Source organism: Lithobates pipiens, unplaced genomic scaffold, assembly GCF_037356315.1.
Source record: "Lithobates pipiens isolate NorthernLeopardFrog02 unplaced genomic scaffold, aLitPip1_a1.2 Scaffold_16, whole genome shotgun sequence".
Classification (NCBI taxonomy): domain Eukaryota; kingdom Metazoa; phylum Chordata; class Amphibia; order Anura; family Ranidae; genus Lithobates; species Lithobates pipiens.
In genome coordinates, this window is record NW_027507748.1 from 40,707,812 (window position 1) to 40,735,115 (window position 27,304).

At 49.7% G+C, this 27,304-nt stretch overlaps 1 protein-coding gene across 2 annotated transcripts in view; it reads left to right on the forward strand.

Moving 5' to 3' along the window:
• The first annotated feature begins 532 nt into the window (after positions 1 to 532).
• Positions 533 to 27,304, forward strand: part of LOC143981719 (cell surface glycoprotein CD200 receptor 2-like) — a 37,822-nt gene continuing 11,050 nt past the window's right edge. Inside the window, exons 1-2 of one of the 2 annotated variants that reach the window (XM_077479762.1) lie at positions 533 to 612; positions 17,364 to 17,669. In XM_077479762.1, the coding sequence (XP_077335888.1) occupies positions 561 to 612; positions 17,364 to 17,669 (358 nt within the window). In that variant the 5' untranslated portion in view covers positions 533 to 560. Of the gene's footprint in view, positions 613 to 17,308; positions 17,670 to 27,304 lie in introns of those variants that run through there. The other variant, XM_077479761.1, reaches the window with a different exon arrangement.

Sequence of the window (27,304 nt, forward strand, 5' to 3'; positions counted from 1 at the left end):
ATGAAAAAAAAATCATCCTGCAAAACTGCAGGTATATTTGAAGAGGAAAAAGTGAATATTATTATTATTATTATTATGATTTAATCGGGTAATCAGGCAGAGGCTGCAATTTTGCATTTTGGCCAATAGATGGAACTGATGATCCTAGTAAAAAAGAAATTATTTTCTTATGAGCGCTAACTTCATGTAGTAGCCTTTATTTTTATTTTTTTTAATTAATAACTTTCAACCTGGAGAGAAAATATCCTTGTAACATTTGATTTTTTTTTTTCCCCCAGTTCACACAAAACTAATGTGCAAGTAGCTTTGAAGTACAAATAGCTCTGCAATTGTTTTTTTTTTTTTTTATAAATGCACCATTTAGTGTAGAAAAAAAAATATTTTCTCAAACCTAATTTTAAAGTTTTCTTGATGGGTTTGTTAGAAACCACTGATTGGGCAGAATATGTAAGTTCCATTAGACATACACAGGATGTGTGAATCTGTTAATAGCTTCGAGCGTCGGAAACACTGTCATAGTACTCTTTTCTTTATCAGTGTCAACGTCTCACCTGCAGACAATGTATCTTCTGGCCGTTCTGCTGCTTCTATACCGGGATGTATCATCCGCAGGTGAGAGCTTTATATTGGGGGTGAGGAGAGGAGGGTGGGGGCAGGGAGGTTACTGCTATAAACAGAGAGTTTGCATTTAAAGTGCCTGTAAAACAAAGTTTTTAGTTTTTGTGCGTAAGAAAAGTGTTCCATCAGGGAAATTCCTCCTCAGTTCCTGTCCGAGAGACCCAACAGGAAGTGAGAGGAAAGCTCCCCAAAGCAGACAGGAAACCCCCTCTTAGATATTTGTCACCAAGACAAGTGTTCCCTATAGATGGTTTTCTCTCACCCTCTGTTTTAGTGACAACCTAAACATTTTAGATTTCCTATCACTGCCTGTACCGGGGAATGGTCAGCAGGACAAAGAAAGGGGCAATGTTACAAGAACACAAACTGCATAGCTCCCAACTGTCCCTGATTTGAAGCAATGTCCCTCTGTCCCTCGTCCCTCATTTTGGTCTGATCTATATAGTTGTATACAAAATGCACTATTTATTTTTTCTTTACCACTTGCCGACCGCTGTCGGCATATATATGTCGGCAGAATGGCACGGCTGGGCAAAGTAACGTACCCGTACGTTACTTTAAATTTCCTGCTGTGCGCGCCCCTGCCGCAAGCTCTGTAACCGCACCTGCGGAACCCACTGACTCGATCGCCTCGGGGATACCCGTGATCATGTCACGGAGCTGAAGAACGCGGGGATGCCGATGTAAACAGCATCTCCCCATTCTGCCTAATCACTTGCCTACTGGGCACTTAAATCCCTCTCCTGCCCAGACCAATTTTCAGCTTTCGGTGCTCTCAAGCTTTGAATGACAATTACTCAGTCATGTAACACTGTACCCAAATACATTTTTTGTCCTTTTTTTCATACAAATAGAGCTTTCATTTGGTGGTATTTGATCACCTCTGGGTTTTTAATTTTTTGCGCTATAAATGAAAAAAGGCTCAACAGTGACCATCACCAGTGACCGCCATCAGTGACCATCATCAGTGACCACAAAGTGCACCTGTCACCCATCAGTGACCGCCATCAGTGACTGTCATCAGTGACCCATCCGTGACCCTCATCTGTCAACTATCAGTCACCATCAGAGACTGCCATTAGTGACTGTCACCCGTCACTCGTCACCTGTCACCCGACAGTGACCGTCACACATAACCTGTCACCCACCACTGACCATCATCCGTCACCTGTCATCCATCACCTGTTGCCCATCAGTAACCGTCATTTGTTACTCGTCGCACAGCCCATCAGAAAAAATATCCAAAAGATTCTATACAAATGAGGCATTCCAGATCCTCTCCATGACTGATGAGAGCAGTGGGGAGTTCTCATCAGATTCAACTGTCAATTTCGATTGTGAATCAAATTCAGCATTTGAAATGATAGTAGTGGATCGGCAAATGAATCAGAGGAAGAATGGATCCCTCCTAAACAAGCATGGCGCTCTGGAAACCAGGCAGCCACCAGCAATATACCCCAGGATCAAAATTCCCAGGCCCAGCACCAGCGCTGCCGCATCAAATGGCAGCACAGGAATTTCAAATCCCCCAACTACCAGCACTGGAGTGCCACATCCCCCAAGAGCCAGGATCGCTACATACCTCCCACATGGTCTTGCCAATCCAACATGGCTGCCTTCTGACTCAGGATCAGCAAGAATCCCCCCTTTCACCGTGCAGCCATGTGTGCAGGCCAATACCCAAATTTTTTCTGCAATTGATTTTTTTTATTTATTTTTGCCCAACACTTTGCTGCAACTCATCATGGACCAGACCAATTTATATGCCCAGCAGCATATTGCCAGCAACCCCCAATCATCATACGCCCCTCCGTTTGAGTGGAGAGGTTTGACCCTGGAGGAGTTCAAATTGTTTATGGGCCTCACCATAAACATGGGGCTTACAAAAAAAATGAAGGACATGCCTATTGGTCCACTATCCCCATCCACCACATGCCTATTTATTCTTCTGTAATGTCCAGGTCCCAATACGAGATGATAATGCGCTTTCTTCATTTCAATGAACACCCAGTGCCCTCCCCACAATTATCCAAATTATGACAAATTATATAAAATTCGCTCACTCATTAATTTGTTTTCCCAATGATTTGCAGAATGCTATGTCCCCGAAAAGCATATATGTGTAGATGAGTCCCTGGTACCCTTTTCAGGCTAGGAATAAAACAATACATTCCTAGCAAAAGGGCCAAATACGGAGTGAAATTTTATAAGCTTTGCGAGAGAGTCACGGGATATCTGTGTGCGTTCCGCATATATGAAGAAAGAGATTCCGAGCTCCAGCTTACATGGGCACAACTGGTAAAATTGTATGGGACCTGGCATACCCACTGCTGAAGAAAGGTTACCACATATACCTGGATAAATTCTACACCAGCCTGCCCCTTTTTAAAAACCTATACCTCGCAGAAACCCTGGCCTGTGGAACCTCCAGAAAGAATAGGAAGGGCTTCCTGCAAGCGTTAGTAAATAAGAAATTGCGAATGGAGAAAGAGCTACTTTGAGATGCAACGAAGTACTGGCCTTGAGGTGGAAGGATACCAGGAATGTGTACATGATGTCCAACATCCATGATGACACAGCAGTTGAAGTTCAGAGAAGACGAGGTCCCATTGTAAAGCCAACATGTGTACAAGATTACAATTTGTACATGGGGGGGGTGGATTTCAACGACCAAATGCTTCAGCCCTATTTAGCAATAAGGAGGTCCCGTTTCTGGTACAAGAAAGTAGCACTCTATTTAATTCATTTGGCCATTTATAATGCCTACATAATTCACACCAAATCCACAGAAAGCCCTGCCAACTTCCTAAAATTCATAGAAGAACTTGTCACGTCCCTCATCTACCATCAAAGACCCCCCCCCCAGAAGACCTTCGCTCTGATGCTGTTAGCCGACTTCATGAACGCCACTTCCCGGACCACATTCCACCATCTGAAGTAGGCCGAAGACGCCAAAAAAGATGTTGAGTATGCAGCAAAAATGGATTTAGAAGAGATACCAGCTACCATTGTGCCCAGTGTCCTTCCGAACCCGGCCTTTGCATTGGTGAATGCTTCAGACTATATCACACATCCCTAAAATATTAGCCCATATTCTTAACCATTTCCACATTTTCATCATCTGTGCTGACCATTCCCCATGCTTCCTCAAATAACCATGTCACTGCCTTCCACGTGAACTGACCCTGGCCTGTTTTTTGACTATGCCTCTGAAAACCGCTTGGCTGAGCTGGCTGTCTCTGCCTGGACAATTTCTATGGACAAATGCTTTGGCTGTGCTGGCGATATCCTCGTGCTGATTATAGACAATATTCCTGCCTGCTGCCTGGATAATTGCTATTGTTGCTAAGCACATCCCTGCCTGCTGCCTGCTGCCTGGACCAATTCCCTTCTCTGGGGACACTACAAAAACCACAGGTAATACTTTTTTTTTTTTTACCCTTTCCTCAATAGAATTTATTTTAGAGTGTAATTTTTGGTATGTAAATGCTATATGTTAGAAATATAAGGCCCTTCAAAAATAATAGGTTGTCAGGAAATTAGAAGTGTAATTTATGCTTGTAGAACGCCTGAAGGTGCTACTTCACTGGCGGGCCTCTGTATGTGGCCAGGATGTGTAAAAGCCTCACACATGTGGTATCGCCATACTCAGGAGGAGTAGCAGAATGTATTTTGAGGTGTCATTTTTGCTATGTACATTCTATGTGTTGGAAGTATCTTAAAAATGGACAACTGGAGAAAAAAAAATGCGTTTTCATTTTGTTTCCACATGTTCCAAAAACGTCTGGAAAAAAATGAACAGTTCAAAAGACTCATTATGCCTCATAGATTATACATTGGGGTGTCTGCTTTCCAAAATGGGGGAAATGTTGTGGGTATTTGTACTTTCCTGGCTTGTTAGTGTCTCAAGAAATGAGGTCTTCAGTGCATCAGGTGTGATCAGATGTGATCAATTTTCAATGATTTGCACCATAGCTTGTAGAACCTATAACTTTCACAAAAGCCAAATAATATACACTAAGTAGGGTTATTTTTACCAACGATATGTAGCTGTATAAATTTTGCCCAAAATTTCTGATGAAATATTACTAATTTGCAAAATTTTATGACAGAAACAAAGAAAAAGGTATTTTTTCACCAAATGTTCAGTCTTTTTTTATTTATAGCACAAAAAATAAAAAAAAAACCCACTAGTGATTACTGTATTTATTGGCGTATAACACTCACTTTTTCACCATGAAAATTGGTTGCAAATAGCGTGTGCGTGTTATACGCCAATACTTCAATTTTGGCTGCCTCGGAGGGGACAGGGAGGGGGGCAGGATGAGAGCAGTAAAAATTACATACAGTGTGAATCTCCTGTTTACTTGGTGGCCTCTGTGGAGTGGAAGTCCCGTCTCCAGAAAGCCCGGAGCAGAACCCGACAGAGTAGGCGCAGGGCGGCATGACCAGGGTTAACAGGGACTGAGAGGGCGGTACAAGGTTTCGTTCTGGGAGGGGAGGAGCAGAAGTTTAGTTTAGAGGGGGTGGCTCCTCCCCTCCTCAGTCTGCAGAGTAGGAGCGAGCTGAGCAGAGCGATGGCGGCGGTGGAAGACCTTTTTGCCCGGCTGAAGGCGGAATCGGCGTCCAGGGGCCCTGGATGGCTGGAGGCACGGCTAGCAGCGGCGCTGGGTGAGTCGACCCCAGCGGCAGTGCGGCCCGGCCGGGAGACGGCGCGAGCGCGGCGCTCGCGGCCTCCGGACCGTTTTTCGCCGGATCCCCCCCCCTTCCCCACCCCCCCTGGGACTGTTGGTACACGCGGTGGGGGTCTTCGCCCCCCCTCTGGCCCGCCCGGGACGCGAACGGCGGCGCCGTCGGCGGGGGGGGGCTCCAGGAAGAGGACACATGAGACTGGCCGGGTGGAGAGGGAGCCTGGCAGGGGGAAGACTGGTTCTGGGAGGGTGGGGAGGCCACGTGTGGAGCACAGGGCCCCGACTCCTGGCATGGCGGCGGCGGGGGCAGGGCTTTCCGGTGGACTGCAGGAGAAGATGGCTGCTGGGCTGCAAGGACAGACAGCAGGTGGCCCCTCTGGGACTGGCAAACGGCAGGGGACTCCGGCTGGGGGTCACCGGGCGCAGGCTGGCGGTGGAGTCGTGCTGGCGTCGGGCAGTGGCCTTGAGCGGCACTGCGGGCAGCAGCAAGAGGGTCGCGGGAAGGCGGTGCGAAAGTCGGCATGCGGATCTGGTGCGTTGCGGAAGAAGAGGATGGTCCGCGGATCCCCGGCATCCAGCGACGCGTCCGCTGGAGGGCAGTCTGCTAGCGAAGAGGAACTCCCGGAAAGTCGCTCGGAGGGGGAGCTGTCGCAGTCGGACGACGATGGGCAGCAGGAGCGTCCGGCGGTGGTGGACTCGGGACCTTCGGCTGGTGGGGCTCCATCCAGGCAACACGGTGAGTCCTTACATTTTTTATCTGCTTTGAATGTTGATGTGGGGGGGGGTGTGGGGGCGGGGCGGGTCCGCAAGGGGCGGCCGTCGGGGGCCGCATCGGCCACTCCGCAGGCGGGGGTGTCCGGCCGTGAGGTGGGGGACGCGGGTTTGCGGGGGTTCCTGGCGGGCCTGAAGGAGTTGGTCCAGCGTTTTGAGTCGGGCGGGGGTCTGCCCCCGACGGCGGCGTGGGTGGGCCCGAGCGCGGGGTTGGGTGGTGCTGGGGGGGGGTCAGGGGGTGCGGTGAGCATGTCGGTGGAGACGGCGGCGCCTGCCGCCCCGGTGGTGGCACCGGCCGCCCCGGCGGCGACGGTGGCTGAGCAGGGAGTGGAAGGGTCACCCGGGGGGGGGGCCACCGCTGACACCGCAAAGAAGCAGGACTTGGTTCGCCTAGCGGATGCGGCGAAATGCGAGGTTTATGTGTGCTTCGAGGGGCCCCTGGGGGCCCATTTGAAGCCGGAAGTTAAGGAGAAGATCTGGAAGGACGAATACGTGGAGATTTTCGCTCTCCTGCCACTGGAGAAGTTTAATCTCGATAGGGTTAGGCCGGAGGACCACAAGAAGGAGGACGAGGAGAAGAGGAGATATAGGCTCATTCCGCGGACGTTTGCGAATTGGCTGCAGGCGTTCGCCATATTGGCAAGCGTGATAGGGGAAAGGAACCCGGAGCACTGTTCGGCCCTTTTCTGCTACCTGGACGCCGTGGGAGAAGCATATCGAGTCTACGGTGGAACGTCTTGGTTGCGGTACGACGAACAATTTCGTCAGCGGAGGGCTATTCGCCCGTCTTTAAGATGGGATCATAAGGACATCAGTTTGTGGATGCGCCTTATGACCTCAGCGCGGTCGCCCAGCCAGTTTTTTCAGGGTGGGGCCGGTGGGTCCGCTGCCTCTGGACAATCGGCCACAAGAAAAAAAGGGGTGTGCTGGCAGTACAACGAGGGCGCCTGCAAGTTCGGAGGGTCGTGCAAGTACAAGCATGAGTGCTCCGGCTGTGGTGGGGGGGGACATCCCTTGTCCCGCTGTTTTAAACAAGGAAAAGGCAGGCCCAGTGATGCTGTGGGAAAAGGGGACCACGCCGGTGAGGGTGGGAAAGATGTTGCCTTTCCTCGCTAGATATCCTGATCGGGGGGCGGCGCAATTGCTGGCACAGGGGTTTGCGGAGGGGTTTCGGATTCCGGCGCAGTTGGGTGTAGCGCCCCCCTTGGCCCGCAATCTGCGGTCGGCCTTGCAACACGCGGAGGTGGTGTCGGAAAAATTGCGAAAGGAAGTGTCGTTGGGGCGCATGGGGGGCCCCTTTTCAGTGGCGCCTATTCCGAATTTGGTGGTCTCGCCGTTGGGTGTGGTGCCCAAGAAAGAGCCCAACAAATTCAGGTTGATTCATCATCTGTCATATCCAAAAGGTGGGTCGGTGAACGACGCCATTGATCCCGCCATTTGTGCGGTGTCTTATACGTCGTTTGATGCGGCAGTTTTTTGGGTTCGCAAATATGGCAAGGGGGCGCTGATGGCGAAGACTGATATTGAATCGGCTTTCCGCTTGCTTCCCGTACATCCTGATAGCTTCCGCCTACTGGGCTGTAAGTGGCAGGAGGAGTTTTATGTAGATCGGTGCTTGCCTATGGGCTGCTCCGTCTCGTGCGCGCTGTTCGAGAAATTCAGTTCCTTTTTGGAATGGGTTGTGCGGGACGTCGCGGGACTGAATTCAGTAATACACTACCTGGACGACTTCCTCTGCGTGGGCCCGCCTGCTTCCGAAGTCTGCGCGGTGTTGTTGGCTACGTTGGAGCATGTTGCCGACAAGTTTGGAGTTCCTCTGGCGCCGGACAAGACGGAGGGTCCGCGCACGGTGTTGAGTTTCCTGGGTATTGTTTTGGATTCGGAAAGGATGGAATGTAGGCTGCCGGAGGACAAACTGAAGGCGCTGCAGGATGACATTCGTGGGATGCTAGGGCTGCGCAAGGTTCAGCTTAGGCCATTGCAATCATTGTTGGGTAAGTTGAACTTCGCGTGTCGCATACTGCCCATGGGGAGGGTGTTTTGCCGACGGCTGTCGGCCAGCACCGCGGGGGCTACTTCGCCCAAGCACTATGTGCGTCTGGTAAAAGCACATAGGGAGGATCTGGCGACTTGGCACGCGTTCCTGGCTAACTTCAACGGCAGGGCGCTGTGGATGTCGGGCCCGGTCAGCAACTTTGACCTGGAGCTTTACACGGATGCTGCAGGGGCGGCAGGTTTTGGGGCCTTTTTCCAAGGAAGGTGGAGCGCGGGGCCATGGCCGGAGTCGTGGAAGGCGGCGGGCCTGGTCAAGAACATGTTGCTGCTGGAACTCTTTCCGGTGGTGCTGGCGGTGGAATTGTGGGGCGAGGAGTTTCGGAATCTAAAAGTGCGTTTCCATGGGGACAACCTGGGGGTGGTTCAAGTGCTCAACCGGGTTTCTGCGGCGTCTCCGCCGGTGGTCAGGTTGCTCAGGCACCTGGTTCTGCGCTGTTTACAGTTAAACGTTTTTCTATACGCTGTACATCTTCCGGGGGTGGAGAACGTTATCGCTGATGCTTTGTCTCGCTTCCAGTGGGACAGGTTTCGGGAGTTGGCACCGGGGGCGGAGGAACGCGGGGTCCCTTGCCCGGAATGGCTATGGAAGATTGCTTTGGAGGAATAGCCGGTTGGATCAGGCGGTCGGTGAGCGAGACTACGTGGTCAGCGTATAGTAAAGTGTGGGCGGAATGGGCCGCCTTTGTGGAGCAGGTTGCTGGGGGTCGGGAGGATCGGGACTTCCGTTTGCTGGTGATTTATTTTGTTTCCAGGAATTTGGAATCGGGGGTTTCCGTGTCAGGGCTTAATAAAAAGTTGGCTGGGCTGGCATTTTGGTTCAAGTTGCGGGGTTTACCTGACTTGACCAAGGATTTTTGGGTGCGGCAGGCCATGAAGGGTTATAGACGCGCACATCCTAGCAGGGATGCTAGGCGCCCGGTTTCGTTCACGCTGTTAGGGGAGTTGCTGACGCAGCTTTCTGGGATTTGTTCCTCGAGCTATGAGGTGGCCTTGTTTAGGGCGGCTTTTGCGTTGGCGTTTTTTGGGGCTTTTCGGGTTAGCGAGTTGGTAAGCCCGTCCCAGCGGCAACAAGGGGGTCTGGGAGTGGATGAGGTGGTGTGTGAGAGTGACCGGCTGTCCGTTCTGGTGAGCCGGTCAAAAACGGATCAGCGGGGCAAGGGTAGGATGGTGCAAGTGTTTGCGCTGCCCGGTTCGCCCTTGTGCCCTATTGGGTTGGTGCGCAGTTTTTTGGGGGTGCGTCCGGTTGTGGGCGGGTCCTTTTTGGTACATCAGGATGGACGGTCGCTTTCGCGTTTTCAGTTTACGGCCATTTTTAAGCGATGCCTGGTAGCGTTGGGTTTGGGGGAGCAAAAATTCTCTTCGCATTCTTTCCGTATAGGGGCGGCGACGGAAGCGGTTCGGTGGGGTTTGGATGAAGCGGCGGTAAAGCGCATTGGGCGATGGGAATCTCGGCGGTTCCTGTCTTATGTACGCCCGCATTTAGTGGTTTAACTTCAGGAGGGGATTGGTAGGGGGGTTTGGGCGGTTTGGTGTTTCTTATTGACGTTGGGCATATGTCTTCTCTCTTTTTTCTTACAGGCGGACGGCAGGGGTTGGTGTGGATAGTTGGCCACTCTTATGTTTGTTGGGGGGCCAGACGGGGGGATGCCCGCCCGGACGGTCGTCAACTCGGCTTTTCCAGGCAGGATGCAGTTATACGGTGGCTGGGGGTGCCGGGCATGCTATGGGACAGGGCGGTGGTGGAAGTGCATAGAATTGCGCGCCTGGGCGGGCCTCCTGATGTGCTGGTGTTGCACGTTGGAGGCAACGACTTGGGTGTTTCAACAATGCTGGATTTAGTGAAGGCCATTAAGCTGGATTTTTGGCAGCTCCGCCTTGCCTTCCCACGCATGCTCATTGTGTGGTCGGACATGGTGGGTCGTACGTCCTGGAGGTTCGCAAGGTCCGTTGACAAAATTAACAGGGCCAGAAAGAAGATCAACAAAGAGATTAGCGGTTTTGTGGTCAGGAATGGGGGGTTGGCAGTGAGGCACTTGGAGTTGGAGGTGGACACTTGGCGCTACCTGAGGAAAGATGGGGTGCACCTGAATGATGTAGGGACGGATTTATGGTCCCTGGGTATTCAGGATGGCATTCAGAGGGCATTGAGGGTGTGGCAGGGCACGCAAGGGTAAGGTTTTGCCCTTGCGTGCGGTGGCATGGTGTTGGTCTGTGCAGATGAATGGATTTACCCCAGTGATCGAAGAGTGCGGGACCTATCGGTGATAGTACCCGTCGGTGGTGTACAGCTAACAGGGGTTTTTTAGCTGAAATTGGTATTAGGTGCACTGCGGTCAGTGTTTGGCCTCTGAGCTAGTTTGGCAGCTTGAGGTCTATTAGAGTTGGGGACCGCAGTGCCGGAAGTTTTTTATGATGGTGTTTTTGGTGGGTATCTTAGCACAGACCAACGGGAGGAGTTTATGGGAGGAAGTGCCTTAATACTTTAGTTTAAATTTGTTAATTATGTTATTTATGTTATTTATGTTATTTATGGTAATTATTTTGAATAATTTTATAATAAAGTTAATTGGCTGCTACGGCCATGTTTTACTCCAGATTGGTGTGGTCTCAGTTTCTGGGGTGTTTAGAAGTTAAGGGGCGTAGCAGTGGGAAAAGATTGAAAGGGGAAGAAGTCACCTAGGTTATACACGGGTCAAGAAAGCCCGGAGCAGAACCCGACAGAGTAGGCGCAGGGCGGCATGACCAGGGTTAACAGGGACTGAGAGGGCGGTACAAGGTTTCGTTCTGGGAGGGGAGGAGCAGAAGTTTAGTTTAGAGGGGGTGGCTCCTCCCCTCCTCAGTCTGCAGAGTAGGAGCGAGCTTCCCACCCTCCCTCCCTTAGCTTTGGGGGGGATGTTGTTTTTAGTAACGAGTTTGCTTTCTTTTTCAGTTCAGCTGTCGTGGCAGCGGCATGGTGTTGGTCTGTGCAGATGAATGGATTTACCCCAGTGATCGAAGAGTGCGGGACCTATCGGTGATAGTACCCGTCGGTGGTGTACAGCTAACAGGGGTTTTTTAGCTGAAATTGGTATTAGGTGCACTGCGGTCAGTGTTTGGCCTCTGAGCTAGTTTGGCAGCTTGAGGTCTATTAGAGTTGGGGACCGCAGTGCCGGAAGTTTTTTATGATGGTGTTTTTGGTGGGTATCTTAGCACAGACCAACGGGAGGAGTTTATGGGAGGAAGTGCCTTAATACTTTAGTTTAAATTTGTTAATTATGTTATTTATGTTATTTATGTTATTTATGGTAATTATTTTGAATAATTTTATAATAAAGTTAATTGGCTGCTACGGCCATGTTTTACTCCAGATTGGTGTGGTCTCAGTTTCTGGGGTGTTTAGAAGTTAAGGGGCGTAGCAGTGGGAAAAGATTGAAAGGGGAAGAAGTCACCTAGGTTATACACGGGTCATGGGCCGGCATTGGACCACTGTTCTGTCTATCATAGGAGATTCTCACTGTATGTAATCTGTCAGCACTGTCCCGGCCCCTCCTCCCTGTCCCCTCTAGGCTGCAGATGGGCATCTATCAGGCTGAATTGATGGCAATGGTGAGGCTGCTGCATTGATGCATTGATGGCAATGGTGAGGCTGCATTGATGTGGACTAATGGGGCTGCATTGATGGCACCTGTGAGGCTGCAGGTGGGCATTGATCAGGATGCATTGATGGCAATGGTGAGGCTGCAGATGGGCACTGACCCTTATTTTGCTTCAAAGTTCCCTATTTAAAATGTTTTTTTCCTGAAACTTCCATCTTAAAATGAATGTGCGTGTTATACGCCGATAAATATGGTAAATACCACCAAAAGAAAGTTCTATTTGTGTGAAAAAAGGACGCAAATTTCATTTGGGTACAGTGTTGCATGAGTAATTGTCATTCAAAGTGTGAGAGCACTGAAAGCTGAAAATTGGTCTGGGCAGGAAGGGGGTATAAGTGCACAGACAAGTGGTTAAGGTGGCGTGGCAGGGGGCGTGTCCTATGCCTGCATACTTTTGCTGATAGGTGTCCCTCATTCCCATCTCAAAAAGTTGGGAGGTATGCAAAAAGTAATAAACTTTGACAGAGGTCTTCCATACATTATCCAAAACTACAAGGACGTTTTACAATACAGTCTCAGGCTGTAGAAGGCTGTAGATCCCGACAGTTATGCAATCAGCTCCTAATTTTCTGTTGTGAGCTGACAACACGCTGCCTTTTCTGTATTGGAATCCAGAGAAATGGTGTCAGCCCTGCCAAGCTTGTTTTTAACGATAGTCCTGCACTGTCACCTAACCAAATGAATACAAGTAAGTGGGTTATCTTATAATAACATGAGAGCTGCTGCCGGCACAGTAAATGTGTTCCCCCATGTAACATGTAGCCCTGACTGGCTTCCTTTTTCCAAACTAGAGAATTCCTCCCTCTCTCCGCACCATAGGGGAGGTATTTTGGAGAGCTTATTTGTCTGCTTGAGCAAACATGACATGATGTGTCTGTCAGGATCAGCGGGGTTTTTTTTTGTTTTTGTTTTTCCATTTGGAACATATGCAGCCCTGGAACAATTATGCATATGAGGAAAGTCAGAAACGATCATATACAATGCCATGAAAAAGTATTCATACCCCTTGACATTTTCCACATTTTGTCATGTTACAACAAAAAACGTAAATGTATTTTATTGGGATTTAATGTGATAGACCAACACAAAGTGGCACATAATTGTGAAGTGGAAGGAAAATGATAAATGGTGTTACATTTTTTTGACAGGAGTACCTTCTTTCACATGTTTGCTGTGTCCCCCACTTGGCTTCTTGCAAACTGCAAACTGGACTTCTTATGCATTCCTTCCAACAATGACTTTCTTCTTGCCACTCTTCCATAAAGGCCAGATTTGTGGAGTGCACGACTAATGCCCCATACACACGATCGGAAATTTGGCCAGCAAAAGACCGATGAGAGCTTTTGGCTGGTAAATGCGACCGTGTGTATGCTCCATTGGACTTTTGCTGGTCGAATTCCAGCCAGCAAAAGATTGAGAGCAAGTTCTCTCTTTTTCGGTCGTAAAAAGTTACGTTCAGAAATTCCGTTCGTCTGTAGTATTTCCGACGTGCAAAATTCCTACGCATGCCCGGAAACAATTTGACGCATGCTCGGAAGCATTGAACTTAATATTCTCGGCTTGTCGTAGTGTTGTACATCACCGCGATTTTGACAGTCAAAAGTTCAGCGAACTTTTGTGTGACCGTGTGTATGCAAGCCAAGCTTGAGCGGAATTCCGTCAGAAAAACCATCCAAGATTTTTCTGACGGAAAATCTGCTCGTGTGCACGGGGCATAATAGTTGTCCTGTGGACAGATTCTCCCACCTGAGCTGTGGATCTCTGCAGCTCCTCCAGAGTTACTATGGGTCTCTTGGCTGCTTGTCTGATGAATGCTCTCCTTGCCCGGCCTGTCAGTGTAGGTGGACTGGGCCATGCAGGGCTGGACTGGGAATAAAAACCAGCCCTAGAAAAAATTTCAAAATTTCATACCAGCCCAACAGCATAACGTCATTATTTTCTTGTTCATGAAAGGGAAAACCATACAGCCTCACTGTACCCACCAATGCAGCCTCACTGTGCCCACCATTGCAGCCTCACTGTGCCCATCAATGCAGCCTCACTGTGTCCATCAAATGCAGCTTTACTGTGCTGTGAATACAGTCTCTCTGTGCCCATCATTGCAGCCCCTCCTATGCCCCATGTCCCAGTCTGCAGTCCCTGTCTGTGGGAAGGTGTGTTGTTGATGCTCGGTACAGTACCTTGCATGCCAGCAGGATATCCATGACGGCCAGCAGCAGGCAGGGTCTGTTCTCGTTTTGGATGCTCCTTCCAGAGGATCTGTTTGCTGTGAGATGGAGTGGTCCCTGGCCACCTGCACCTTCAGCCGTCCTCATTTTCTGTCCCCAGTCAGCCTGTCCTCTGGTCCTGGGGAAGTGGAGAGCACTGGGAGGGAGTTGGAGAGAAGGGGAAGCAGAGAGTACTGGCGGGTTTGGAGAACACATGGGTGGGAGCAAAGAGCAGGGGAGAGTGGAGATCACAGGGGTGAGGAGCGGAGAGCACTGGGGGGGACTTGAGAGCACTGGGGGGGCCAAAAAGTACAAGGGTTGAGGGCACGGTAGGCTGAGAGCCCTGGGGGGGCTAAAAGTGCGGGGTGGTGAAGAACACTGGAGGGGCAGAAAAACAGGGGTGGAGAGCACAGGGGCTGGAGAGTACTGCAGGGGTACAAAGAGCAGGGAGAGTGGAGAGCAATGGGGGGGAGCTTGAGAGCACCAGTGGGGGCCAGAAAGAACAGGGGTGGAAAGCACAAGGGACTGGAGAGCACTATGGGGGTTGAGAGCACTGGTAGGGTTGGAGAGCACATGGGTGGGGGCAAAATGCAGGGGGGAGTGGAGAGTACAGGGGTGGGGAGTGGAGAGTGCTGGGGGGAAAAAAACAGGGACAAAAAGAACAGGGGTGGAGAGCACGGGGGGTTGAGAGCACTGGGTGGGCTGGAGAGCACCAGGGGGCCAGAAAGAACAGCGGTGGCGAGAATGGGGGGCTGGAGAGCACTGGGGTGGGGTCTGGAGAGTGATGGGGAGAGCTGAAGAGCACTGGGGGGAGAAAGAACAGGGGGGGAGCACTGGTGGGAGTGGAGAGCACTGGGGGAGATAGAACAGGGGGGGAGAGCATGGGGGGAATGAAGAGCACTGGGGGGGGAGAACAGGGGGGGAGCACTGGGGGGAGTGGAGAGCGCTGGGGGGGAGAACAGGGGGGAGCACTGGGGGGTGTGGAGAGCACGGGGGGCAGAACAGGGGGGAGTAGAGAGCACTGGGATGGTGGCTAGAGAAGGATGGGCAGAGCTGGAGAGCAGGGGGGCAGCAAGAACAGGGGAGGAGAGAACTGTGGGGGGGGCAGAAGTGTGGTGGTGGAGGAGAGCACTGGGGGCGGGGGGGGCAGGGAGCACAAGGTGAACTGGGGACAGTAAAATAAGTTGGATAGGAGAATCGGCAGAGGGGCCCCCTGCAGCCCCCCGTCGATCCTCCTATCCAGGCATTGTGGCACACATCTCCTACTATGGATCACAGCGCTGGCTGGCTCTGTGTTCAGCGGCCGTGCTGTAACACAGTCCCGCCCCCCCCCCCCCCCAGACCTGCTCATGTGATAGGCGGAACGTTGATTCTATCTACTATCACACGAGCTGGTCTGAGGGGGCGGGACTGTGTTACAGAGCGGCCGCCGAACATAGAGCCAGCCAGCGCTGTGATCCATAGGATAGAGCAGAGGATGGAGCCGCAACAAAAAGCAGCCCCAGGGCAGGCTGCCTACCGGAAAATCTCCCGGTATCCCCGTAGGCCAGCCCGGCCCTGCTGCCATGTCTTGGAAGATTTGCAGTTGTGCCATGCTCTTTCCATTGGAGATGATGGATTGAACAGTGCTCCGTGAGATGTTCAAAGCTTGGGATATTTTTTTTATAACCTAACCCTGCTTTATACTATACTTATACTTCACAACTTTATCCCTGACGTGTCTGGTATGTTCCTTGGCCTTCATGATGCTGTTTGTTCACTAATGTTCTCTATCAAACCTCTGAGGGCTTCACAGAACAGCTGTATTTATACTGAGATTAAATTACACACAGGTGGACTCTATTAACTAATTAGGTGACTTCTGAAGGCAATTGGTTAAACTAGATTTTAGTTAGGGGTATCAGAGTAATGGGGGCTGAATACAAATGCACGTCACACTTTTCACATATTTATTTGTAAAAAATGTTGAAAACCATTTATCATTTTCCCTCCACTTCACAATTATGTGCCACTTTGTGTTGGTCTATCACAAAAAATCCCAATAAAGTACATTTATGTTTTTGGTTATAACATGACAAAATGTGGAACATTTCAAGGGGTATGAATACTTTTTCAAGGCACTGTATAATTTAGTCAGTGACTGAAAGTATTAAAACAAAAGGGTCAGATAGGCTACTAGCATTTGCAGATTAGGAATGATAATCTACATTTTTATTCCATGTAAGGTTGTAGGGACTAAAATCTACATAACTAAACAGTGGCGGCTGGTGCTCAAAATTTTTGGGGGGGTGCAAACAAACTGAAAAATTGAGAAAAATACTGAACCCCCCTCCCCCATCAATTGCAGCCTCACTGTGCCCATCAAATGCAGCGACTGTGCCATAAAATGCAGCCACTGTGCCATCAATTGCAGCAACTGTGCCCACCAAATGCAGCCACTGTGCCATCAATTGCAACCACTATGCCCATGAAATGCAGCCAATGTGCCCATGAAATGCAGCCACTGTGCCCATAAAATGCAGCCACTGTGCTCACAAAATGTAGCCACTGTGCCCATCAAATGCAGCCACTGTGCCAATCAAATGCAGCCACTGTGTGCATTTGATGGCACAATTGCAAAGTGGCTGCAATTGTGCCATCAATTGCAGCCACTGTGCCCCTCAAATGCTGCCACTGTGCCCATCAAATGCAGCCACTGTGCCCATCAAATGTAGGCATGTCACCCTGATGGCTCCAGTCCAGACCACATTGAAATCATCCATCCTGGCCAGTGTCAGTATCAGTGTCAGAGTGGAGACTGAATTCAGTCAGGCTGTCGGCACTGTGCAGGGAAGTGTCAGTGTGTGCGGAACAGAGGGGCGGGCGGCAATATCTCAGAGAGGAGAGCAGTCTTGTCTGAGGCTGAGGCCAGTGCTGTCAGCACTTACCTTTACCCACAGGCACCAGCACTGCTCAGGCCTCAATCCAGTCCACTGCACCTACACTAGTTGACTCCACCCAGAAAAAGCACCGCCCGCTGTCTTCTGGTCCCCACCAATACAAAACAAGTTACTGGAGTATTAGACAAATAAGTGAAGAGTAGGAGCGCTTGCGGGCTCATTGCTTGTGCCCCAAACACGCCCTAAACACAGGCAAATCAGCTTCCCAGTTTGCAATCAGCTGATTGCAGGCTGGGAAGCTTCCCATAGACCGCAGTGTGTCCGGCCCCTACTCACTCTTAAAGTGATCTTTTTTTTTAGAACAGCTTGGGGGTAGCGGCGCCCCTGCACCCCCTATAGACGGGCCACCACTGTTACTAAATGTAAATAGTCCTGGTGATAATACATAATAGATGACAGTGAAGGTCAATGAACAATGTACTAAAGAAGCCAATCTTCTGATTACAGATATTACAGTTGTGGTGGGAAGAAGAGGCAATTCATCCATTCTACGATGTGGGGATAATCCCGGAGATCAAATAACGAGTGTTATATGGATGATCCATCACAAGAATAATTCTCAGTGTTTATTCTCATATGCTCCATACATCAAAGGAAGACCCCAGATATACAACAACTGCAGTACAAGAATGACACTTATCAATGTAACACTGACCATCCAGAACACCCAGATATCTGATGGAGGAAAATATACCTGTGATGTATCATCTCCTTCAGGAACCTTCATCAAGACAATTATGTTACAAGTGTTAGGTGAGTAATATCTGATTTCACCATCATGAGAATGTCAAACCAATTTTGTAAAATTATTTTCTGTCTTCCATAGTATATAAAAGCATACCCCTGACCAAAAATATAATTATTACTAAAAAGTGGAATAACGTTTTTGCAGGATGTCTCAAAATTAAAAGCCAACCTCAATGCACTAGGTTGCTTGGATACGGGGAAACTCCAGACAGCATAGAAAGCAGAACTAAATGATCACAGCTCCTGCTAAGCAAACAGCCCAAATAAATTTACCTAGCTGCTCCTCTGTTAAGCATAGGGGCCAACAACGATTCTAACTACTCTAGTACCTACCTAGGAGGGTGACACTGGTGTAACCACATGGAAACAGGAAGTGTCTGGAGCTGCTCTGTACTACTTCTCTATTATTTTACAGTGTTCTAGGAAACAAGAACCTCCATTGTCTCTCCCCCAAGGCCCAGCTAACACTTTATGAATAGTGATGGACGAACTTCCGATGGGACATTTCGCGAACGCGGACCACGAACGGGGCTGACCGTTCACGAAACCGAACGTTCGCCGCGGGCCCCATTGACTTCAATGGGAGGCGAACGTTTCAAACCTTTAGGTCGAATTTGCAGCCACTAGGTAATTATTAGCAGGAAAAACATAGTCCCACCACATGGCCAATGACATAATACATGTATGAGGTGAATTTGGGATCGATAACTACAAGCATTCTTTTTTTATTTGGGAAATTGTTCTGACAATTCAGGACTGTGGAGCGCATGAAGGCAATGGAGGAGAGGGAAGGTCAGGGACCAGGGTAGGCAAAGAAGAGGGTGCAGGAGATGATCACCAGCAGCGTGACATACAGCAATGACACCTGCACCGTGATAGGCGCATCTGACAACAGCACCGTGATAGAGGGCACTGACATCAGCAGCGTGAGATAAAGCATTAACATCAGCACCGTGACATACAGCATTGACAGCAACACCGTGATAGAGAGTACTGACATCAGAAGCGTGACATTAAGCACTGACATCAGCACCGTGATATACAGCACTGACAGCAGCACCGTGATAGAGGGCACTGACATCAGAAGCGTGACATACAGCACTGACAGCAACACCGTGATAGAGAGTACTGACATCAGAAGCGTGACATTAAGCACTGACATCAGCACCGTGATATACAGCACTGACAGCAGCACCGTGATAGAGGGCACTGACATCAGAAGCGTGACATACAGCACTGACATCAGCACAGTGATATATAGCACTGACAGCAACACCGTGATAGAAAGTACTGACATCAGAAGCGTGACATTAAGCATTAACACCAGCACCGTGACATACAGCATTGACAGCAACACCGTGATAGAGAGTACTGACATCAGAAGCGTGACATTAAGCACTGACAGCAGCACCGTGATATACAGCACTGACAGCAGCACCGTGACATTAAGCACTCACACCAGCACCGTGATATACAGCACTGACAGCAGCACCGTAAGCAGCCCCAGGAGTAAGTCAGCACAGCACAGGGATGGTGTGATCCCCTCATAATAAGAACCCCCAGGAGGAAGTCAGCACAGCACAGGGATGGTGTGATCCCCTCATAATAAGCAGGCCCAGGAGAAACTCAGCACAGCACAGGGATGGTGTGATCACCTCATAATAAGAATCCCCAGGAGGAAGTCAGCACAGCACAGGGATATCATAAGCAGCCCCAGTAGAAATATGACACCGCTCAACCTCTTCAAAGAGGAGGGTAGGGGCATATAGTACGGTGTGCTTTTTTGGGACAAGGAAGTGAGCCAAATGAAGAAACAAGGTCTGTGTGCTTGATTAAAAAAATTTTTATAGACATATACATGGTCTACTGGTCACATGTGTTGAATTCCTCCGAGATCCATGCCTCATTCATTTTTAGAAATGTGAGGTAGTTAACACTGTCGTGAGCTAGGCGAGTACGCTTATCGGTCACGACCCCCCCTGCTGCGCTGAACGTCCTTTCGGACAGGACACTGGATGAGGGGCAAGCCAACAGTTCGATTGCAAATTGGGCAAGCTCTGGCCAGAGGTCAAGCCTGCCCACCCAGTAGTCCAGGAGTTCATCACTCCTCAGAGCGTCCACATCGGCCGTTAACCCAATGTAGTCAGACACCTGACGGTCTAGGCGTTCCCTGATGCTGGATCCGGATGACACCTGTCGATGGGTCGGCTGAAAGAATGACCTCATATCGGAAGTCACCAACACATCTTCAAACCGACCTCTTCTTGCAGGCGCTGTTGGATTGGTACCCGCAAATCCTTCTCTGGGAGTGGGAATTTCTCCTCTGCCAGCGCACGCAAAAGCAGAATGCAGCATTTCTCGAAGCAAGGCCTGGAAGTGCTGCATTCTGACAGCCCTCTGCGACGGCGGTAACATTTCCGCCATTTTGTGTTTGTACCGGGGGTCTAAGTACGTTGCCACCCAGTACTGGTCCTTGACCCTTATGCTTTTTATACGGGGGTCCCTATTAAAACACTGGAGCATGAAGGCCCCCATTTGCACTAAAGTGGAAGCGGTGTGGTGGCCTGGCTCCTGCTCATCATCCAGGATAATGTCGTCCTCTTCATTCTCCTCTCCCCATCCACGCACAACAGGGATCCCAGAAAGGTTTAAAGCATGCTCTTCTTGCTCCTCCTCATCCGCCCCAGCACCATCCTCCTCTGACTCCTCTTCAGACTCCTGTTGTTGACTTGTCTCAGATAGAGTAGCCCCCCCTGGGAATTCATCCAGCATTGCGACTTCCTCATCTTCCCGCTCCTGCTCCTCCACAGCCTGATCAATGACACGACGCATTGCACGCTCCATAAAGAAGGCATAAGGTACCATGTCACTGATGGCGCCATGGCTGCGACTGACCAGTTTGGTGATCTCCTCAAATGGCCGCAGAAGTCTGCATGCGTCGCGCATGAGCAGCCACTGGCGCGGTGAAAAAAACCCCAGCTCCCCAGAACCGTTTCTTTCGCAGAGTTCATACAGGTAGACGTTAACTGCACGTTTCTGCTGGAGCAGCCTATCAAGCATATAGAAGGTTGAGTTCCATCGCGTCGGGCAATCGCAAATAAGACGTCTGACTGGCAGATGGTGTCGCCGCTGAATGTCAGCAAGGCGAGCCATGGCCGTGTAAGATCTTCTGAAATGGGCCGAGATTTTCCTTGCCTGCCGCAAGATGTCCTGGACCCCAGGGTATTTGACAAGGAATCGCTGCACGACCAAGTTTAAGACGTGTGCCATGCATGGCACGTGCGTGATTTTGCCCTGTTTCAATGCGCTAAGCAGATTGGCACCGTTGTCACACACCACTTTACCAACTGTCAAATTGAGCGGTGTTAGCCACTGATCTGCCTGTGAACGCAAAGCTGAAAGGAGTGCCGGGCCAGTGTGGCTCTTGGCTTCCAGGCACAACAGACGCAGCACGGCATGGCAACGTCTCACCTGGCATGTGGAGTAGGTTCTGGGGAGCTTGGGCGGTGCAGCGGAAGAGACGCTAGCAGCAGAAAAGGAGGAGGCAGCTGAGGAGGAGAGGGAGGAGGATGGAGTAGGAGGAGGAGGAGAAGAAGAGTCAGGCCTGCATGCAATCCGTGGCGGTAAAACCAAATCTACACGGGTGCCACGGGTTACATGCTTGACGGCCGTCAGAAGGTTCACCCAGTGGGCAGTAAAAGTGATATACCTTCCCTGCCCGTGTTTGCTAGACCACGTGTCTGTGGTCAGATGTATCTTGGCACCGACACTGTGTGCCAGAGATACATTCACTTGCCGCTGAACATGGCCATATAGCTCTGGGATGCCCTTCTCTGAGAAATACTTCCTTCCTGGGACCTTCCATTGTGGTGTTCCAATGGCCACAAATTTGCGAAAGGCCTCCGAGTCCACCAGTTTATATAGCAGTAGTTGGCGAGCTATGAGTTCTGACAAGCCAGCCGTCAACCGTTGGGCAAGAGGGTTATCCGGCGTCATCATTTTTTTTACGCTCGAACATTAGGCCCACGGAAGCCTGCCTTTTTGCAGAAAAACGTGAGCTTGGCGTGATGGAAGGTGGAGTGGAGGACAATTGTGAGGAGAGAGGAGAAGTAGAAGACGAGGCTGGACGGTGAGAGCCTGCAGTGTGGCTTTGTGTGTTCCGTTGCTCCCACTCGGCTCGGTGATGGCTGCTCATGTGCCTTCTTAAGGCGGTCATCCCTAGGTGAGTGTTGGGCTTACCGCGACTAATGCGTTGACTGCAAAGATTGCAGATGGCAACGCTATTGTCAGCAGCGGACACGTTAAAAAAAGCCCACACTGCGGAGCCATGTGCCGGTGTCCTGGGAGCGCCAGATGTGACCGTACATGGTCGATGACTCGCTCCTGATACATTTGCAGTCTGCTTTGTCCCTCCTGTGCAATGTAAGTTAGTCCTGCTTCTCCTCCCTATCTGCTGGTCCATATCTCCCTCTGAACTCCCCTCCTCTTCCTCTCTTGTGGGCACCCAAGTGACATCACTAGACACGTCATCATCAACGTCACCTTCCCCACCGCTATAAGTAGAGATCTCGGAGTAGGCAGCAACACCGGGGACCAGCCTCCTCCTTGGGCTGATCTGGGTACTGTCGTCAGACTGCTGAGTAGCGGTTGTTGCTACCTCCTCTTCCTGATCCAATACCAAGAGTGGCTGCGCATCAGAAATGTCCTCTTGATATGGATCGGAAAATAATTCCTGTGACTCAAGCGGAAGGTATGTGGTGGTGGTGGTGTTGTTGGTGGTAGTGTCTTTGGGGGTGCACATAGCAGAGAGTGAAGAAGAGGGTGCAGATCGAGACGATGAGGAGGGTGCAGAAGAGTAAGGCTGAGTGAGCCACTCAACCAAGTCTGGTGCATCCTTTAAAGTAATTGAACGCACCTTCTGCAACTTCCCACTTTGGCTCAAGGCTGGTGCTCCTGCCCTACCCCTACCACCCCTGCGGAAGGGCCTGCCTCTTCCTCTGCCTGTCATTTTTTAAATCACCCTGTGACAAAACTCTTAGTCCCTATACCAATGAAGGACTGCTGCTGTATAGGGCAGCAGTCAGCAGTAGTGCACCTCAACCCTATCTATTGTGGACCGATAGCGGTCCTTACAGAACAGCAGACTGTACCGCACTCAACCCTATGTACTGTAGCACCCTAGACCAAGTTACCAGTCCTTATAGGAACTTTTGTGGACCAAGCAGGTTGTGTGTTAGTGATTAGCAGACTGTACTTCAGTCCCTATGCCAATGAAGGACTGCTGCAGTATAGGGCAGCAGTCAGCAGTGGTGCACCTCAACCCTATGTATTGTGGACCGATAGCGGTCCTTACAGAACAGCAGACTGTACCGCACTCAACCCTATGTACTGTAGCACCCTAGACCAAGTTACCAGTCCTTATAGGAACTTTTGTGGACCAAGCAGGTTGTGTGTTAGTGATTAGCAGACTGTACTTCAGTCCCTATGCCAATGAAGGACTGCTGCAGTATAGGGCAGCGGTCAGCAGTGGTGCACCTCAACCCTATGTATTGTGGACCGATAGCGGTCCTTACAGAACAGCAGACTGTACCGCACTCAACCCTATGTACTGTAGCACCCTAGACCAAGTTACCAGTCCTTATAGGAACTTTTGTGGACCAAGCAGGTTGTGTGTTAGTGATTAGCAGACTGTACTTCAGTCCCTATGCCAATGAAGGACTGCTGCAGTATAGGGCAGCGGTCAGCAGTGGTGCACCTCAACCCTATGTATTGTGGACCGATAGCGGTCCTTACAGAACAGCAGACTGTACCGCACTCAACCCTATGTACTGTAGCACCCTAGACCAAGTTACCAGTCCTTATAGGAACTTTTGTGGACCAAGCAGGTTGTGTGTTAGTGATTAGCAGACTGTACTTCAGTCCCTATGCCAATGAAGGACTGCTGCAGTATAGGGCAGCGGTCAGCAGTGGTGCACCTCAACCCTATGTATTGTGGACCGATAGCGGTCCTTACAGAACAGCAGACTGTACCGCACTCAACCCTATGTACTGTAGCACCCTAGACCAAGTTACCAGTCCTTATAGGAACTTTTGTGGACCAAGCAGGTTGTGTGTTAGTGATTAGCAGACTGTACTTCAGTCCCTATGCCAATGAAGGACTGCTGCAGTATAGGGCAGCGGTCAGCAGTGGTGCACCTCAACCCTATGTATTGTGGACCGATAGCGGTCCTTACAGAACAGCAGACTGTACCGCACTCAACCCTATGTACTGTAGCACCCTAGACCAAGTTACCAGTCCTTATAAGAACTTTTGTGGACCAAGCAGGTTGTGTGTTAGTGATTATCAGACTGTACGTCAGTCCCTATACCAATGAAGGACTGCTGCAGTATAGGGCAGCGGTCAGCAGTGGTGCACCTCAACCTTATGTATTGTGGACCGATAGCGGTCCTTACAGAACAGCAGACTGTACCACACTCAACCCTATGTACTGTAGCACCCTAGACCAAGTTACCAGTCCTTATAGGAACTTTTGTGGACCAAGCAGGTTGTGTGTTAGTGATTAGCAGACTGTACTTCAGTCCCTATGCCAATGAAGGACTGCTGCAGTATAGGGCAGTGGTCAGCAGTGGTGCACCTCAACCCTATGTATTGTGGACCGATAGCGGTCCTTACAGAACAGCAGACTGTACCGCACTCAACCCTATGTACTGTAGCACCCTAGACCAAGTTACCAGTCCTTATAGGAACTTTTGTGGACCAAGCAGGTTGTGTGTTAGTGATTAGCAGACTGTACTTCAGTCCCTATACCAATGAAGGACTGCTGCAGTATAGGGCAGTGGTCAGCAGTGGTGCACCTCAACCCTATCTATTGTGGACCGATAGCGGTCCTTACAGAACAGCAGACTGTACTGCACTCAACCCTATGTACTGTAGCACCCTACACAGACCAAGTTACCAGTCCTGATAAAGAGCTTTGTGGAACAAGTGAGTTGTGAATGATTAGCAGACTGCAGCAGAAGGGCAGCAGTCAAGTATAATATTCTTTCTATATTTGGAAGAAAGAATATTATACGTGTACAAGCCTATTACCGTACCACTGATACCAGTCCTGAAAAGAACCTTTGTGGAACTAATAGTAACAGCAAGTCTTTAAACTGACTCTCACTGCCTGCCAACACTGCTTCCTTCCTGTCCCTATACAAAGTGGCAAAAAAGAGTAGACTGGAACGATTAGTGGTTACTGGAATAGCTCTTTTGTGGACCTGATTGTAACAGCTAATGATGATGATGATGATGAAAGACTAATCTGGCTGTCCCTGTAGCACACACCGTCCTTTCCCTTTCTCTAAACTGACAAAAGACACTCAGGCTGCTGCAAGAATCAGTAGCACAGCAAACCTATATACACCTAACACCTATACCAGTCCTGAAAAGAACTTTTGTGTACCAAATAGCTAGCGTTTTATCTGTCCCTACTCCACACAGCAACCTTTCCCTATAGTGACAGAAGAAAGAATGTAAAATGGCCACCGGACCGGGTGTATTTATAGGTTAGGGGGAATGTCCAAGTGTCCATGTGCTGTCATGTCTCAATTGGCTGGCCTGTACCCCATGACAGACGTGTCATCATAGGTCAAAGTTCTTTTACACATTAAACACGTAAGTCCGCCGGGGCGAACGACGGGAAAAGGCGAGCGAACGCGCGGACCGTGAACGACCGAAATTCGCCGCGAAGCGACCACCGGGCGAACCGTTCGGCCATCACTATTTATGAATTCTTCAACAAGACATCATAAATGCTGTAGGTGCTGCTAAGGTGCAGTTACAGGGCATTACCATTGAAATCAGTGGAGGCGGCTGACAGTGACAAGCATTGATGCCTCATGAAATAAACAGACTGCTTCATTTTTAACACAGCACAACATGATGCTACCGCGTGTGTGTGGTGCCTATTGTAATATTCACAGCGTATGTTGATGGGCAGTTATGAGGCTTTTAAAATGCTGAATAAACAAAGGGTGTATGTGTGAACGAGCCCTAACACAGGTAGGGTGTCACTGGCCAGATCACCAGGTGAAAATAAATGTAGAAAAACTAAAAATAAACATCTGATGCAACCATCACATCTAAGAATTGGTAATCTGCAACATACATTTTTGTTTGTTGGTATAGATATGCTTTAAATATTTAGTAACCTACAGTATTTTATTAATATTAATTGCTCATGTGGATAGGGTATGGGCACTGGTAGGCTCTTCCCTGTTCTGGCCACCTCTTTCCATCACAGGCTACAAAAAAAGGCACTAAATTGCTCTTCCAGGGGGCGACTAGCATATCTACACAGTACCCAGTTTTATCAACCAATTTCTTCAATTGCTAATTTATATTCTGGATAACAAAACCAAAATAAAACGAAAAGCCTGATGGGTTTACTTCCTCTTTGTCTCCCTGCAAAGGTAAAGCATAATGGGCTCCTATGCATCGCATAGTAGCCCATTATGTGTCACTTACCTGACACAGGAGCCAGCGATGTCACCGCTGTCCCCTGTAGTCCGGAGCCTCCATCTTCTTCTGGGTATCACTGCTCCGGTCACTCACAGCGCCGGAGCAGCAATGACGTCACTCCTGTGCATGCGCATTGGGAGCCTGCCAATAACGGCATGCGCCGCAAACAGCTGTGACGGTCTTTTAGTAAATATCTCCTGAACCGTGTAGGTTTAGAAGATTTTTTCTTGGACCTACAGGTAAGCCTTATTCTAGGCTTACCTGTATGTCAAAGTGGTTTGTAAGGGTTTACAACCACTTTAAAATTAGCACTTTTGTTTTTTTATGTTCGTGTCCCATAACTGTGTTTGCACAAATTTTTTGTCTGTTCACAAGTTCTGGTGCAAACCGAACCGGGGGTTGGTGTTCGGCTCATCCCTACTGTCTACAACTCTAGCAACAAGCTCTGCATTCGACACCTACAAGCACTCGTGTTCCTCCTTTCCCTTGGCACCAACTGTTCCACTCTCAGTGGGGCCTGGGCTGGAGATACAAGATAGGTGGACCATGTCATTTCAGACGCCTGTCAGGTATGTAACACACCTGTTTTTACCACCCCTCAACCGCCAGTGTGAAAGGGCCCTTCTGTACTTAGAAAGCCCACTTCCTGTTTCAATAAAAACATTTTGTCGTGTAGTCAGTCCACCAGTGTCCATGCTTTTCAGATTTATTTTTACAGTGTTTATTCTGTGTGCTTTATTTTAATTATGGGTATATTTTACTTCCCCTGTACTTATGGTGCTTAAAATCCAAGACTTGCAGAGCTGCAGAAAAGATCATTTATATTACCCGTTCCTCTCTCCCTAATCATTTCTCTAATTTTGGGTCTGACACTCCCATGGAAGATTGACTTGAATTAAAAGAGAAGTATGGGATCCCCCTCCCTCCCATTTATACTTACCTAGCTGGATGCAGCATCGGTCCGATGCTGCATTTGTCCCCCTAGCACCTCTGCGCTGAGAACCGAGCATTCGAAAGCCACTGATGGCTCGGTTCTCACAGCTCCCCAAGTAGAGAGCTGCTGACTGTCAATCAGCAGCTCTCCACTGTGTTCCTCCTCGCTCACTGGAGCGCTGAGCTGTGGAGGGGCAGGGTG